Here is a 14,627-nt window from a genome sequence, read left to right as displayed (position 1 = left end):
CTCATACATCCTTGATAAAGAGTCTCTAACAGTTTTGGTCCCGAGAATAAATCTAGATGCCTTTTCTTGGTATGTAAGAACTTTACAGTCAAGGTCTTAAAGATGTCATTCTCCCCCAACCCCAGTGAGGTCTCATAGTAATGTGTTTCCATAGTTCAGTGTAATCTGGGGCCATGGCTGCAAGTTGGAACCTTGTTTTTTTTTTCCTGTGCTTCCTATGTGACTACAAACACATTCTGCCCTGGTTTATTTATCTGTAAATAGGAACCATAGGGGTTGTGAAAGTAAACAGGAAGTGCTTTGAACAATGCCGGCATACAGTAAGCAGTTATGGATGGTTTCCCTGTACATATTTACTAAGGCTACACATGTGGACCTCCATATGCCATAAATTCTAAGGACTGGGGGCTATGAGTGAGTTCTGCAGCTCTTTAACCTTTTAAGTCTGCTAAGTCTCATCTTTTACAGAAGAAAAACAATAGAACATTTAACTTTACCCTGAAAATAGAAAATGTCATTAAAAGTTCAAGGTTTTCCTTGCCTTTGATATTGTGATCTGTTACGTTGTTTTTTAGTCTGATTTACTAAGCTTACTCTACAGAACTTAGTGTCTATTAATGGTTTGAAAAATATCTCCAAGTTTTTATTAAAGAGATATCTCAACGTGTACTTTGAAAGGGCAGCACAAACCCTCCACATATCTATTTTTTCCAAGCAGTATTTAATAATTTTCTAGTTGCAGCTGTGGTGGCACACGCCTTCAATCTCATTATGTGGGTGGTAGAGGCAGGTGACTCTTGTTCCAGGTCAACCAGGATCCTGCCTGAAGAAATCCAAACCAAACCCCTAAAATTCTAGTCATTCATCTGACATTTTCTGATTCATAACTTATTTTTCCCTTTACTTCAAAGAACTGTACATATCCAAAGTTGATACTTAAGAGAATATTTTCCTAAACAGTGAAGCATCTTTCTTCTAGCTATGCTTACTGTTTATCCAGCCATCACCCGGAGAACCAGAAGATGGCAGATCTCTTACTTACTAACAGACACCAATGCTAGTTTTTTTCTAAACACCTAAGATACAATGTTGTATCAGACCATAATTTCAATTTCTCATACTGTGAGCTTTGTTAGGGCATTTTAAGTATTCTCTTACCTGTCAGAATGAAGCATCAATCTTCTCTTTCTAAATAACAAGGCTGCACAATACATTTTTAAATAATGATCAAGGATTTTTTTTATTCATTAAGTTTCATTATCATTACAGAAAATGTTATGGTACAGAGTTGTTTAACATTATTTTGTTTTTGCTCTTGATTCCACATGAATGCTGGTAACACTAATATCTGTACAAGATCAGTCTTTGATTTTATTTTTGTTCTGTACAATTTTAAATGTGTTGGTTAAAAAGGCTGTCAGCACTTAAGGAAGCATTTCCCCCACCCCGTTTGTTTGTTCAAATGAAAGGTATCCAGTTACTGCCTGCTAGTACTGTGTCCCAGAGGCTGCGAGGGTGAGAGCTTCCCTGGGTGCTCAGCAGGGAAGGCTCTCGAGGCAGGCGGGGCCTCGCGCAGTCACTCCTCTTTTGGCGTGGTGCACATAAACACGAGATACATGAGAAAGAACAAGCAAAAGCTCTCTGTAAAGCAGTTATGAAGCATACTAAGAAGGGAAATCCAAGTGTTGCCTACACTAGTATAAAGAAGCAGACAGCCTTGATTAAGAGCATAAGTAGTTGTATTTAAAGATGAGAAAAACACAAGTTCTGCAGGCACCTACCGCTGTCTACTAAAGCTATCGCTATCAGACCTAGCATTGAACACACAAAGCAATTTGCAAGAAAGGAAAATTTTGCTTTGATATAATCAGAATAGAGTTGTCTGTTGAGATTTATTCTTAGGTGTGTTTTTTCTTTAAAAGGTATTTAAATTCATTTGAAATATAGTTCAAGATGTTGACTATACAGATCAACTTTTATCCAGATCAGAAAAACTAGCTGTGCCGTTGCATATGACAGGATACAGTCAATGATATGTGGACATGCATCGAAACTTTCTCCTGTTGGTCACCATCATAGCCGTCCGATGACCATGACGTCCACCACCTCGCCTTTGTGAAGTTCCACATACTGCTCTGTCTTTGGAGGTAGCATCAGCAATCCATTGGCACTGCGCATGCTCATCAGACGGCTGCTCATCTGATTACCTGGGATGAAACAGTCTCATTACTGCACACAGGCATCAGGAAGTACACATATGGAGAGGCTCCAGGATACATGGAAGTGCAGGCCTCCAAGACAGAGGGACAGAGATGATCGCTCTTTTCAGTACCCTTTCCAGGTGAAATTTATGCCCTAGAACCTTCACTTTCTCATCAAAACTTTAAACACAAATATTATATATTTTAAAAGAGTAAAAGAGGATTTTATAGCATCATTCAAAATGCTACAGAAATTCTCACTTCAGGGTGAATTTACATTGGTATAAAAATATAGTCTTTTATAAAATTAAGGATAGCAATAATACAGCTACCATTCAAGTGCCAGACAAACTAAAGTCACGTTATAAACTCTCTTATTTAGCTCTTACAGGATGCAAAAGGTCTGAGGCACACTGCTGGGGGCCTTGCTAACCAGGCTGCTGGCCAGTTTGCATGCAAAACTCTGTTGACATCTGTGCTTTATACAGGAGCTTCTATTAAAAGGTAACAGTTTTTGTGGAGTTGAATTAAAACTTGAGCAAAATAGGACTAGGAAAATTGGGACAAAAGTTTAATATGGAGAGCTTTTTTTCTCTGAGCTAGAACTCTGAAATATCAGCACAGGTTTCTGTGTCCTTAATATTTACCAGCACTTGGAATATAGCAGAGTCCAAAAAGATTATGTTTTAATTCTGCTTTCTCCTCACATTTCAGGATAACACGCTGTACCCTTCTTTCCTACCCAACTGTCATGTTCAAAGGGCTGCTTGAATTATTAGATCAAAATATAATTTTATTTTTATATTCCAAATGTTTATCTAGAAAGTATGGTTCAGTGAAACAAGTAAACATTGTTTAAGAATAACTTATTTCATCAAACCTTTCAAAAAGAGAAGTATACAATTACTCACTTCGCTATCACCTAGGAAAGGACATGACTGACATAGTTGTTACTAAGGCTCGTTTTTTTCAGAAGGAGTGCATGGGGATCCCGGAGGGGTGCAGGTGTGAATGACTGACCTGTACTCTGGGCCCAGGGCAGTGGTTCTTGGTGATGCCAAGTCAGTATACACCGGTGGTATTCTGGGCGAGGGTCCAGCTTTACGTCACATGATAACTACAGCATGGAGAGGGAAAGAGATTTGAATTGGTCCCTGGTCACTTCTCAGAACTACAGAAAACAGAGTGAGCATGGACAGACACTGTCCTTGTCACTCTACCACCTCTGTCCTGTCCATCTTAGTTTTAACATAGGACGTCCAGGACTTAGTTGCTATGGTAAAAAGGAATGTATTTTCAGAAGCCAGTGTTTACTACTGAAGGAAAAGACAGATGAAAAAGTCCCTTGTTATGTGTTGTAAGGAACCTATGAACCAGGAAATTGAAGCAATATCTTAATACTGAAAGGAGGTAGCTCTAACAAGCACATTCAATATCCATCTGCCCAGCAATATTCACGGCAGATTTAATGTGTGCTGGGCATTACTCACCTCCCATCTCCAGATAGGCTTTTCATGTGTGTTCTCCAGCACCAAATTTCAGTGGCCACTTGCATGTAGCCAGATTTAAGGAGGAGATGGTGGATGTTAAAATGAGATGTAAATGTATGGATTCCAAAGAGGTCTGTAGTGTTAGATGTCATGGGGCTCTTAGAACAATGTGGATCCCCCACCCCCTGCTCCCTCAGTTTAGCCAGTGTGAATATAATGAATTCTTCATTAAGGGGTTGGCTGTGCAAATCTGACTGTTCAGACTTTGACTTTTTGATTGGATCATAATTTTGCATTCACAGCTGGTCTTCCTGTCCTCCTTTCTTCCTTCCTCCCTCTTCCTCTATCTCTGTTTCTTACTTTGTTAAACATTTCAGGTATTATCTCCTTGTGATTACTCAAGCAAAGGTCTTTCTGGGGGAGGGGTGATTGACAAATAGGACACTATACCCAGCTAGTTGAATTTAAGTGATATTTTAGGGAAACAAGATGGTCTTATCTTCTTTTATCCATAAATTTTTAGTAATAAAAGTATCAGTGTTACAACTGTTGATGGCCCAGATTTTCAAAAACATTCTTAATTTCTGGGTGAGTCCTTTTGCATATGCAAGTGCCATGCATATGCATGTGTGTGGGGGGGTGGGTGGTCAAAGAACAACTTTCAGGAGTCATATGGGTCCCAGGGATTAAACTCAGGCTGTCAGCAGGCAGCAGGTGTCTTTACCCACCAAGCTATCTTGCCAGCTATCTTAAATATTTTTATTATTTCCTCTTCTGTGTTTTATATGCCTTTGTTCAACTAGTCATAGAATTGTGCCACATGTAAATTACTTTAAAAGCATTGAGAAGTAATAACTTGATTCAGTAGTATATGATATCAATAAATTCATTCACAAGCACTACAGACCATGTATGACTCTCTGAGGAGCAAGTTAGACTAGAAGTGCTAGTAGAGAAAGGCACGCTAACTTCCAAGTGACTTAATGTAGTGATCGGCTCCTGTTTGACTAGTGCTGTTTGAACAGTAAGTACGTCCACCTTTTCCTCCTGAAATGTCAGATTCTTTTAGTCTGTTGACTGCCTTTTCTGAATTTTTTGAAAAAAAAAATGGATAAAAACAGGCAGGTCAACTTCTGTCCTCTATGATCTTCTCTGGGGAAATGATCTCTCACCTCTTACTCTACACAGGTTTAATGTCTAGAGCCAGCTAATCTTTGTTCACTGGTTTGTTCCCACTAGAAGAACCCACTAGAAGCTTGAAGCCTTGCTCTCTGGATTCTTTTAAGTATTTTTAAACTTTAAAACATTTTATTCATTTTTATGATTATATGTGTTTTGATTGTATATGTCTGTATGCCATGTGTATACCTTGCCTGAGGACCAGAAGAGGGCATCAGATTCCCTGGGACAGAGTTACAGACAGTTGGGAGCTGCTGTGTGGGTGCTGGAATCAAATGTAGATCCTCTGGAAGAACAGCCAGTACTTTTGACTTCTGAGATATTTCTATTTATGTTGGAGGATAAAAGTGAATTTCTGGGGTTGGGGATTTAGCTCAGTGGTAGAGCGCTTGCCTAGCAACTGCAAGGCCCTGGGTTCGGTCCCCAGCTCCGAAAAAAAGAAAAAAAAAAGTGAATTTCCCTATCCACTTTCTACCACAAAGAAGAAAATATTAATACATTTATGATAAAAACAAATGTAAAATCCTAGGCATTTATTTTTGGCAGTTGGCAATTGTTAGCAGGTTCAGTTTTGGTTCCTGGTCATTAGGAAACATTACCCTAGCTTTGATGATGGTTGGCCGAGGATCCAAGATACCCTGCATTTTTCTCAGTGCGGGTACAACAAAGAGGTTGCAGGTGACCACAGCTGATACAGGATTCCCTGAAAGTCAACCAAGTAGTTATTTATATGACACCACATAAAAGTTTGTCAGATAATTGTATCTGCCTATGCATTCAGGCATAATAGAAGTGACTGACCTTAAGTCTACTTCTTCTGAGTCACTCTGAATCCAACAGAATGTCAGAGTAGACAAGCTGGGTGATATGCACCTTTAATCCCAGGACTCAGGAGGCTGAGGAAGGGAATCTCTTGAGTTCAAGGACAGTCTGGTCTACAGAGCGAGTTCTAGGTCAGCCAGGGCTACACAGTGACACTCTTGTCTCAAAAAAACCAAACCAAACTAAACCAAACCAAAACAACAACAATAGAAACAAAACAAAACAAACAAACAAACAAAAAAAACCAGAATGACAGAATAGAGGTCCAGTGAACCACATCACATGCTACAGAGGATATGAACTAAACCTTTTGGTCATCCATGGAAATATAAAAAGATCTGATACTCAGATTTTAATACCATTTCTGCTTTCCTGAGTGCCTTGTAATGAAAGCCATTGCCAATTGCACGTGTGTGTGTGTGTGTGTGTGTGTGTGTGTGTGTGTGTGTAGTGTTTATGTGTGGTGTGTGTGTAGTGTTATGGGTGGTAGACATTGAACTATAGGAGCACATACTCTTATACTGGGTGCCAACTCAATCCTCCCCTCCTCTTTATTTATTTATTTATTTTTTTTGTTTTTGTTTTTTTGAGTCAGGGTTTCTTTGTGTAGCTCTGGATGTCCTGGAACTCACTCTGTAGCCTGGAACTCACAAGACATCCATCTGCCTAAGCCTTCTGAGTGCTGAGATTAAAGGCATGCACCACCATTACCCGGCTAACTCAGTCTTAAGTGAAAATTTTTAATGTATCTTGTTATTTTTAAAGCATTTCTACTGTAGAATTTCTATGGTATTAATAAAAGAAAATATAGACAGGAAACTTTATCTATAATCATCCAGACATATCCTAACATTTTAAAAATGGCACCAAATGACTCAACTTATAAAGACTTGAAGATGAGTAAGGTTATGGTAGGGACTGCAATTTCCTCAATTCCCACAGGAAGTTCTAGCACTCAGTGTGTCTGAGGCACAGGGCCTTGGTGACTAAAGCTCAGTGGGGACATAGGCTTGGGCCCTAATGTAGTAGAACTAGTGTCCTTATAAGCAGAAGAGTCACCAGCCATATGAATGTCAGAGGTGAGGCCTTGGGTCTGAGAAGGCAGCGACTGCAAAGCAGGAAGAGGCATCAAAGAGCAGCACTGCTGCCACCTTAGAACTCTGAGGGAATAATTCTGGGCTCCCCCTATAGCAGCCGAACAGCTGGGTCAGACTGTGACAAATACCAGGTTCTTTAAAGTTACCTCAGAACTTCACTGCTTTCTTTAGCAAGTTCTAAAGTCCCATTTCTGTTTAATTCTTTTATGCAGTGGGACGTGGCGCTGTGTGTTGGTATTGGTAATAGTGAATGGGTTGTCTCAGGTTAGGTTCCCTTTCCTCAAGTGCCACTAATTTGGTCCTCAAGGTTGGACCTCAGGTTATCAAATTACTAGATAAAACCACACCTTCATTTCTTTGGTACCAGAGGCTAAGAGATTTTTGTTATGTAATAGCATAGTCCCACTCTGCAAGAGTGGGATAGATTATGACATTTTCATACATGCATGCATGTGTGATTATACTCTCGGGCTCACTGCTCTCTTTTCTGTCTCCATTCCTGCTGTCTCCCTTTCTCTTGAAAAATAGCATTCTTTCTTCTTTAATGTCTAGATTTAATCTAGATTCTGCATACAGAGAATATATATAACATTTGTCTCTCAGAATCTGGCTTATTTTAGTTATCATAGTGATATCTAACTTTATTGATCTTTCTAAAAATGAGACTAATAATGAAATTATTTCATTATTCGTGTTCAAATAACACTCTATTACGCATATATGTCTCGTTTTCTCTGCCTACTCATCTGATGGACTTCAAGACTGATAAAGGTATCTCTCTGTTTCATGCTGACTTAGATTCTGGGTTATATGCTATTTTTATTTTTTATGTTTTCCATCTTCCTCTTTCAGAACCTTCATACTGACTTTTACTGTACCTGGGCTAACCTATTTTTTTTAAAGATTTATTTATTTATTATATATAAGGACACTGTGGCTGTCTCAAGACACACCAGAGGAGGGCATCTGATCTCATTACAGATGGTTGTGAGCCACTATGTGGTTGCTGGGATTTGAACTCAGGACCTCTGGAAGAGCAGTCAGTGCTCTCAACCACTGAGCCAACTCTCCAGCCCTGAATGCGCTCTCTCTCTCTCTCTCTCTCTCTCTCTCTCTCTCTCTCTCTCTCTAACTGCTGAGCTGTCTTTCTAGCCCTGTATATCTGTCTTTGATGCCAGGATGATGGTATTACTATGGCTCAGTATGGAATCTGAAATCAGGCATAGTTGATGTCTCCAACGCTGCTCTTTTGGTTCAGGGTTGCTTTGGGTATTTGTAGTTCCTACTTCCATTTACATTTTAGGACCACTCTTGCCACATTCTGTGAAGAATGTCATTAGAATTCGATGAAAATTGTATTTACTGTGTAGGTCTCTTTCAGTAACATGAGTATTTTTTCAATCTGTCAATCAATGACCACGGGCTGTCTTTCCACCTAGTGTCTTCGATTTCTTTCTTCAGTGCTCAAAGTTTTCATCGTGGAGGTCTTTCATTGTCCTAGCTAGGCCTAATTGCCAAGAGTTTTCGAGAGCCCTCAGGGTCTTTCAGTATAGGATCATTATCATCTACAATTCAGGTTAATTTGATTCCCTTCTTTCCAATTTGTATCACTTTTCTTTCTTTCTTTTCTCTTTCTTTTCTCTTTCTCTCTCTTTCTCTCTCTCTTTCTCTCTCTCTCTCTCTCTCTCTCTCTCTTCTTTCTTTCTTTTCTCTTGCTTCTGCTCTGGCTAAAACTTCCAAGCATCATGATGAGTAAGAGTGGCTACCTCATCTCAGTTTGGATTTAAGGACATATTTTAGCTTTTAATCCATTTAGTAGAATGTTGGCTATAGATCTGTCACGTATTGACATATTTTCATTCTTCCTAATTTCATGGCTTTTCTCATAATGGCTGGAACTTTGCCAAAGGCATTTTTTTGTAAATATTTAGACGGTCACTAGAACGTAAGTTCACATTTCACCAGCATCTATGTGTCTGGTTTTATCCACCTCTTCTGACCTGTGAAGACACCTGCAAACACATGTAACATACACACATGGCCTCAGTGATAGAGGATGTGATTAACCCTTGAGAAACTTGAGATCCCAAGTAGTGGGAGAAATTGGATGAGGAACTGTGGGAGGTAGACTGGAAAGGAAGTAACTATAAAAAAAATAAAATTACCAAATGATTTTAAAATTGCTATAATTATTTAGTTTTATAATTAAAAGTTACATTTATTTATTTATTCAGTGTGTGAGCATACATGTGCACACAGGTCAGAGGACAAGCTGGAGGAGTTGGTTCTTTACCTCCATGTGGGTCTGGGGGATTGAAACCAGGTTGTCAGGGTTGGTAGCAGATACCTTTATCTGCTGAGCCATCTCACCAGATATAGTATTTTTAAAAAATACTATAAAAATATTCCATAGAATAAATATAATTGGAAGAATTAATAAATAGTAAAATATGATTATTTTTAAGTGGTAGTTATAATAAATATCATTTCTTTATTCTTATCTATATTTTCTGTTTGTATGAAGGTTTAATTTTTAATTTAACTTATTTTTATTTATGAGAGAGAGTATGTATGTGTGTGTGTATGTGTGTGTGCGTGCACATGTGCCAGTATGCCATAATAGACACATGAAGGTCACAGGACAACTTGTGGAAATTGGTGTTCTCTCTCTCTCTCTCTCTCTCTCTCTCTAATGTGTGTCCACAGGATTGGGTTTGGTTATCAGGCTATGTAACAGGTGCTTTAATGCACTAAACCGTTTTTCCAGCCCCAATTTCCACATTTTTTTTTTACTGTATATGTAATTTTAAAAAGTTAAAAAATATGTGAAATTATTACACTGGCTATAACTTGTTAGGTTTGGTGAAGACCTTTTAGTACACAGCCATCAATAAAGCATAAATACACTCTAGAAACTGACAATGCTTTTAAGTGGCGCACCTTTGCTGTGTGTAGGACCTACACAGTCAGTCTCAGGAAGGTGCTTCAAATAAAATCAGTGATTTGAAGAAAGCTTTTTTTTTTAAAGATTTATTTTATTTAATATATATATATATATATATATATATATATATACACTGTAGCTGTCTTTAGATACACCAGAAGAGGGCATCAGATCTCTTTACAGATGGTTGTGAGCCACCATGTAGTTGCTGGGAATTGAACTCATGACCTCTGGAAGAGCAGTCGGGTGCTCTTAACTGCTGAGCCATCTCTCCAGCCCAGAAAGCTTTTTTTTTTTAAGATTTATTTTTATTCATGTGATTACACTGCAGCTGACTTTCTTCAGACAAGCATCACATCCCATTACAGATGGTTGTGAGCCACCATGTGGTTGCTGGGATTTGAACTCAGGACCTCTGGAAGAGCAGCCAGTACTCTTAACTACTGAGCCATCTCGCATGACTTGAAAAAGGCTTTTAATATTGCAGTTTCTATAAACATTTATTTATTTATTTTTTTCCTTTTTTTCGAGCTGGGGACTGAACCAGGGCCTTTGCGCCTAGGCAAGCGCCTACCACTGAGCTAAATCCCCAACCCTCTATAAACATTTATGTTTCATTAAATGGGTTCCTGCAATAATAATCTTTGTTCCAGTATCACTGATGGTCTAATTTGCATGTTAAATCACACCTGCGGAGAGAGCAGTCTCTTCTGGTAGGTAAAATGAAGCTAGGAGAATTCTTCACTTTCCATACAATGGTCTTCAGTGTCAGAGGGAATATTAAAGGCCCTAGGTTTAGTCACAGATACGTTTGAGGTTGCTTTACTTTCATGTTGTCTTAATATTTTCTGTATGACACAAGTCTTTTTATGCTTATGGATAGTTCTTCTGCCTGCTTTTTTAATAAATTTATTTTGAGATTCACTGAATATAAAAAGCAAATAAATCTCTGAAACCCATGAGATTTGTGAGTCTGAAAGGACAAGTACCATTTTTCTGAAGGAACTGGTGTTAACAAAATGGGGAATTCAGAATTATAACAGCATTTTATTTTTTAGACTAGGTATTACTTTTTATAGCTAAAGCTGGCTTGGGATTTAAAGATAAAAAAAATAGTGATATGCAATTAATTTTATGGTTTTTGATGCTGTGGTGATTTCTTGCTTCAGCCTTCCCAAGTTTGGAATTATAGGCACAATTAAAGGATACTTTTAAAATTAAAAAATAACAAATAGACACATAAAGTTCTAATCACTTTAGAATTTATCAAGATTCATAAAGACTTAAGGTACATGGCTGAAAGTAATAAAAACTGAATTAACAAATTCTTGCAAACTGGACCACCTTGGTTTTGCTCAGTCTGAACACATGAGATTCTGCTCACATGGGGATTAGGTAATGATGCTGATATCAGACTGGTGATATGTAAACACTGGTTGTGATGTATAGGATCAGTTGGCCAACCTGTCTCCAGGCCCTAATCATCCTAATATTTTAATACCAGAAACATTGTTGTATTTGTTTGAATTAAGAAAATGTCTTGCTGCCTGCTGGTCTGCATCTATGCCCAGAGCTAAGGCTGTCCCACTGCCCTCCGGACCCAAAATCTACTGGGAGAGAATTGGTCTCCCAGGAGTGCTCTCACTCCTAAGATCAAAGGCTTACAGGCCCACAGGAAGGACAAGATCCAGTCAGAGACAGCAAGACCAATTAACATCAGAGAGAATCAGAAGGTGAGAGGCAGGTACAAGAACCTAAGCAACAGAAACCAAGGCCGCTTAGTATCTTCAGAACCCAGTTCTTCCACTGCAGCAAGCCTAGGATACTCCAACACACTGGAAAGCAAGATTCTGATTTAAAATCACATCTCATGATGATGATAGAGGACTTTAAGAAAGACATAAATAACTCCCTTAAAGAAATACAGGACAACACAGGTACACAAGTAGAAGCCCTTATAGAGGAAGCATAAAAAATCCCCTAAAGAGTTACAGGAAAACACAACCAAACAGGTGAAAGAATTGAACAAAACCATCTGGGATCTAAAAATGGATATAGAAACAATAAAGAAATCAAAAGGAGAGACAACCCTGTAAATAGAAAACCTAGGAAAGAGATCAGGAGACATAGACACAAGCATGACCAAGAGAATATGAGAGATTGAAGAAAGAATCTCAGGGGCAGAAGATGTCATAGAAAACATTGACACAATAGTCAAGGAAAATGCAATGAGACACAACGAGAAGACCAAACCTAAGGATAATGGGTAGAGAAGAGAGAGAAGATTCCCAAATTAAAGGGCCAGTAAATATCTTCAACAAAATTATAGAAGAAAAGTTACCTAACATAAAGAAAGAGATGCCCATAAACAAAGCCTAATAAAACTCCAAATAGATTAGACCAGAAAAGAAATTCCTCCAGTCACATAATAGTCAAAACACCAAATGCACAAAACAAAGAAAGAATATTAAAAGCACTAAGGGGAAAAGATCAAGTAACACTTAAAGGCAGACCTGAGAATTACACCAGATTTCTCAACAGAGACTATGAAAGCCAGAAGATCCTGGGCAGATGTCATACAGACCCTAAGAGAACACAAATGCCAGCCCAGGCTACTATACCCAGCAAAATTCTCAATTAACATAGATGAAGAAACCAAGATATTCCATGACAAAAACAAATATACACAATATCTTTCCACAGGTCCAGCCCTACAAAGGATAGTAAATGGAAAACTCCAACACAAGGAGGGAAACTACACCCTAGAAAAAGCAAGAAAGTAATCTTCTTGCAACAAACCCAAAAGAAGATAGCCATACAAACATAATTCTACCTCTAACAACAAAAATAACAGGAAGCAACAATCAGTATTCCTTAATATCTCTTAACATCAATGGACTCAATCCCCCAATAAAAAGACATAGACTAACAGACTGGATACATAAACATGACCCAGCATTTTGCTGCATACCGAAAACACACCTCAGTGACAAAGACACTACCTCAGAGTATAAGGGTGGAAAACAATTTTCCAAGCAAATGGTCCCAAGAAACAAGCTGGAGTAGCCAATCTAATATGGAATAAAATCGACTTTCATCCAAAAGTTATCAAAAAATGTAAGGAAGGACACTTCATACTCATCAAAGGAAAAATCCACCCAGATGAACTCTCAATTCTGAACATCTATGCTTCAAATACAGGGGCACCCACATTCATAAAAGAAACCTTACTAAAGCTCAAAGCACCCACTGCACCACATACAATAATAGTAGGAGACTCCAACACCACACTCTCATCAATGGACAGATCATGGAAACAGAAACTAAACAGAGACATAGTGAAATTAACAGAAGTTATGAACCAAATGGATTTAACATATATCTATAGAACATTTCACTCTAAAACAAAAGAATATACCTTCTTCTCAGCATCTCATGGTATCTTCTCCAAAATTATAGACATAAAATTGGTCAGAAAACAGGCCTCAACAGATACAAGAAGACCGAAATAATCCCATGTATTCTAGCAGATCACCATGGACTAAGGCTATTCTTTAATAACAACAAAAACAACAGAAAGCCCACATACACATGGAAACTGAACAATGCTCTACTCAATAATAACTTGGTCAAGGAAGAAATAAAGAAAAATTAAAAGCGTTTAAGAATTTAATGAAAATGAAGGCACAACATACTCAAATTTATGGGATACAATGAAAGCAGTGCTAAGAGGAAAACTCATAGCTTTGAGTGCCTCCAAAAAGAAACACTATCATCTTGACAGCACACCTGAAAACTCTACAGTAAAAAGAAACAAATACACTCCAGAGGAGTAGACAAGAAATAATCAAACTCAGAGCTGAAATCAACCAAGTAGAAATAAAAAGAACTATACGAAGAATCAACAAAACCAGGAGCTGGTTCTTTGACAAAAATCAACAAGATAGATGAACCCTTAGCCAGACTAACCAGAGAGCACAAAGACAGTATTCAAATTAACAAAATCAGAAATGAAAAGGGAGAAATAACATCAGAAACTGTGGAAATTTTAAAAATTACAGATACTACTACAAAAACAGATAGTCAATGAACTGGAATATCTGGAGGGAATGGACGATTTTCTAGACAGATACCATGTACCAAAGATAAATCAGAATTAGATAAACCATCTAAACTGTCCCATAACTCCTAAAGAAATAGAAGTAGTAATTAAAAGTCTCTCAACCAAAAAGAGCCTAGGACTAGATGGGTTTAGTGCAGAATTCTATCAGACCTTTACAGAAGACCTCATATCTTCAAACTGTTCCACAAAATAGAAACAGAATACTACCCAATTTGTTCTTTGAAGCCACAATTACGCTTATACATAAACCACACAAAGACACTACAAAGAAAGAGACCTTCAGATCAATTTCCTTCATGAATACCGATGCAAAAATACTCAATAAAATCCTCACAATTAAATCCAAGAACACATCAAAATGATCAATTCACCATGATCAAGTAGGCTTCATCCCAGGGATGCATTAGATATGGAGAAAGCATTTGACAAAATTCAACACTCCTTCATGATAAAAGTCTTGGAAATATCAGGAATTCAAGGGCCATACCTAAACGCAGTAAAAGTAATATACACCAGACCAGTAGCTAACATAAAACTAAATGGAGAGAAATGTGAAGCAAAACCCTAAAGTTTTGGGACTAGACAAGGCTGCCTACTCTTCTTACTTACTCAATATAGTACTTGAAGTCCTTGCCAGAGCAATTAGACAACAAAAAGAGTTTTTAAAGGGATACAAATTGGAAAGGAAGAAGTCAAAATAACACTATTTGTAGATGATATGATAGTATACTTAAGAGACCCCCAAAATTCCACCAGAGAACTCCTAAACCT

The 14,627-nt window shown here is 38.0% G+C and overlaps 1 protein-coding gene across 1 annotated transcript in view; it reads right to left on the bottom strand.

Moving 5' to 3' along the window:
- Positions 1-1,213: 1,213 nt before the first annotated feature.
- Gphn (gephyrin) overlaps positions 1,214-14,627 on the bottom strand; it is a 289,114-nt gene continuing 275,700 nt past the window's right edge. Inside the window, exons 21-23 of the mRNA XM_032907990.1 lie at positions 5,470-5,573; positions 3,222-3,318; positions 1,214-2,207 (exon numbers count right to left, since the gene is read on the bottom strand). Of these exons, the coding sequence (XP_032763881.1) occupies positions 2,074-2,207; positions 3,222-3,318; positions 5,470-5,573 (335 nt within the window). The 3' untranslated portion in view covers positions 1,214-2,073. The remainder of the gene's footprint in view (positions 2,208-3,221; positions 3,319-5,469; positions 5,574-14,627) is intronic.

This window comes from Rattus rattus, chromosome 7, assembly GCF_011064425.1.
Source record: "Rattus rattus isolate New Zealand chromosome 7, Rrattus_CSIRO_v1, whole genome shotgun sequence".
Taxonomy (NCBI): Eukaryota; Metazoa; Chordata; class Mammalia; order Rodentia; family Muridae; genus Rattus; species Rattus rattus.
Note: the sequence above shows the minus strand (reverse complement) of the source record. Positions and strands in the feature narration are given on the sequence as shown.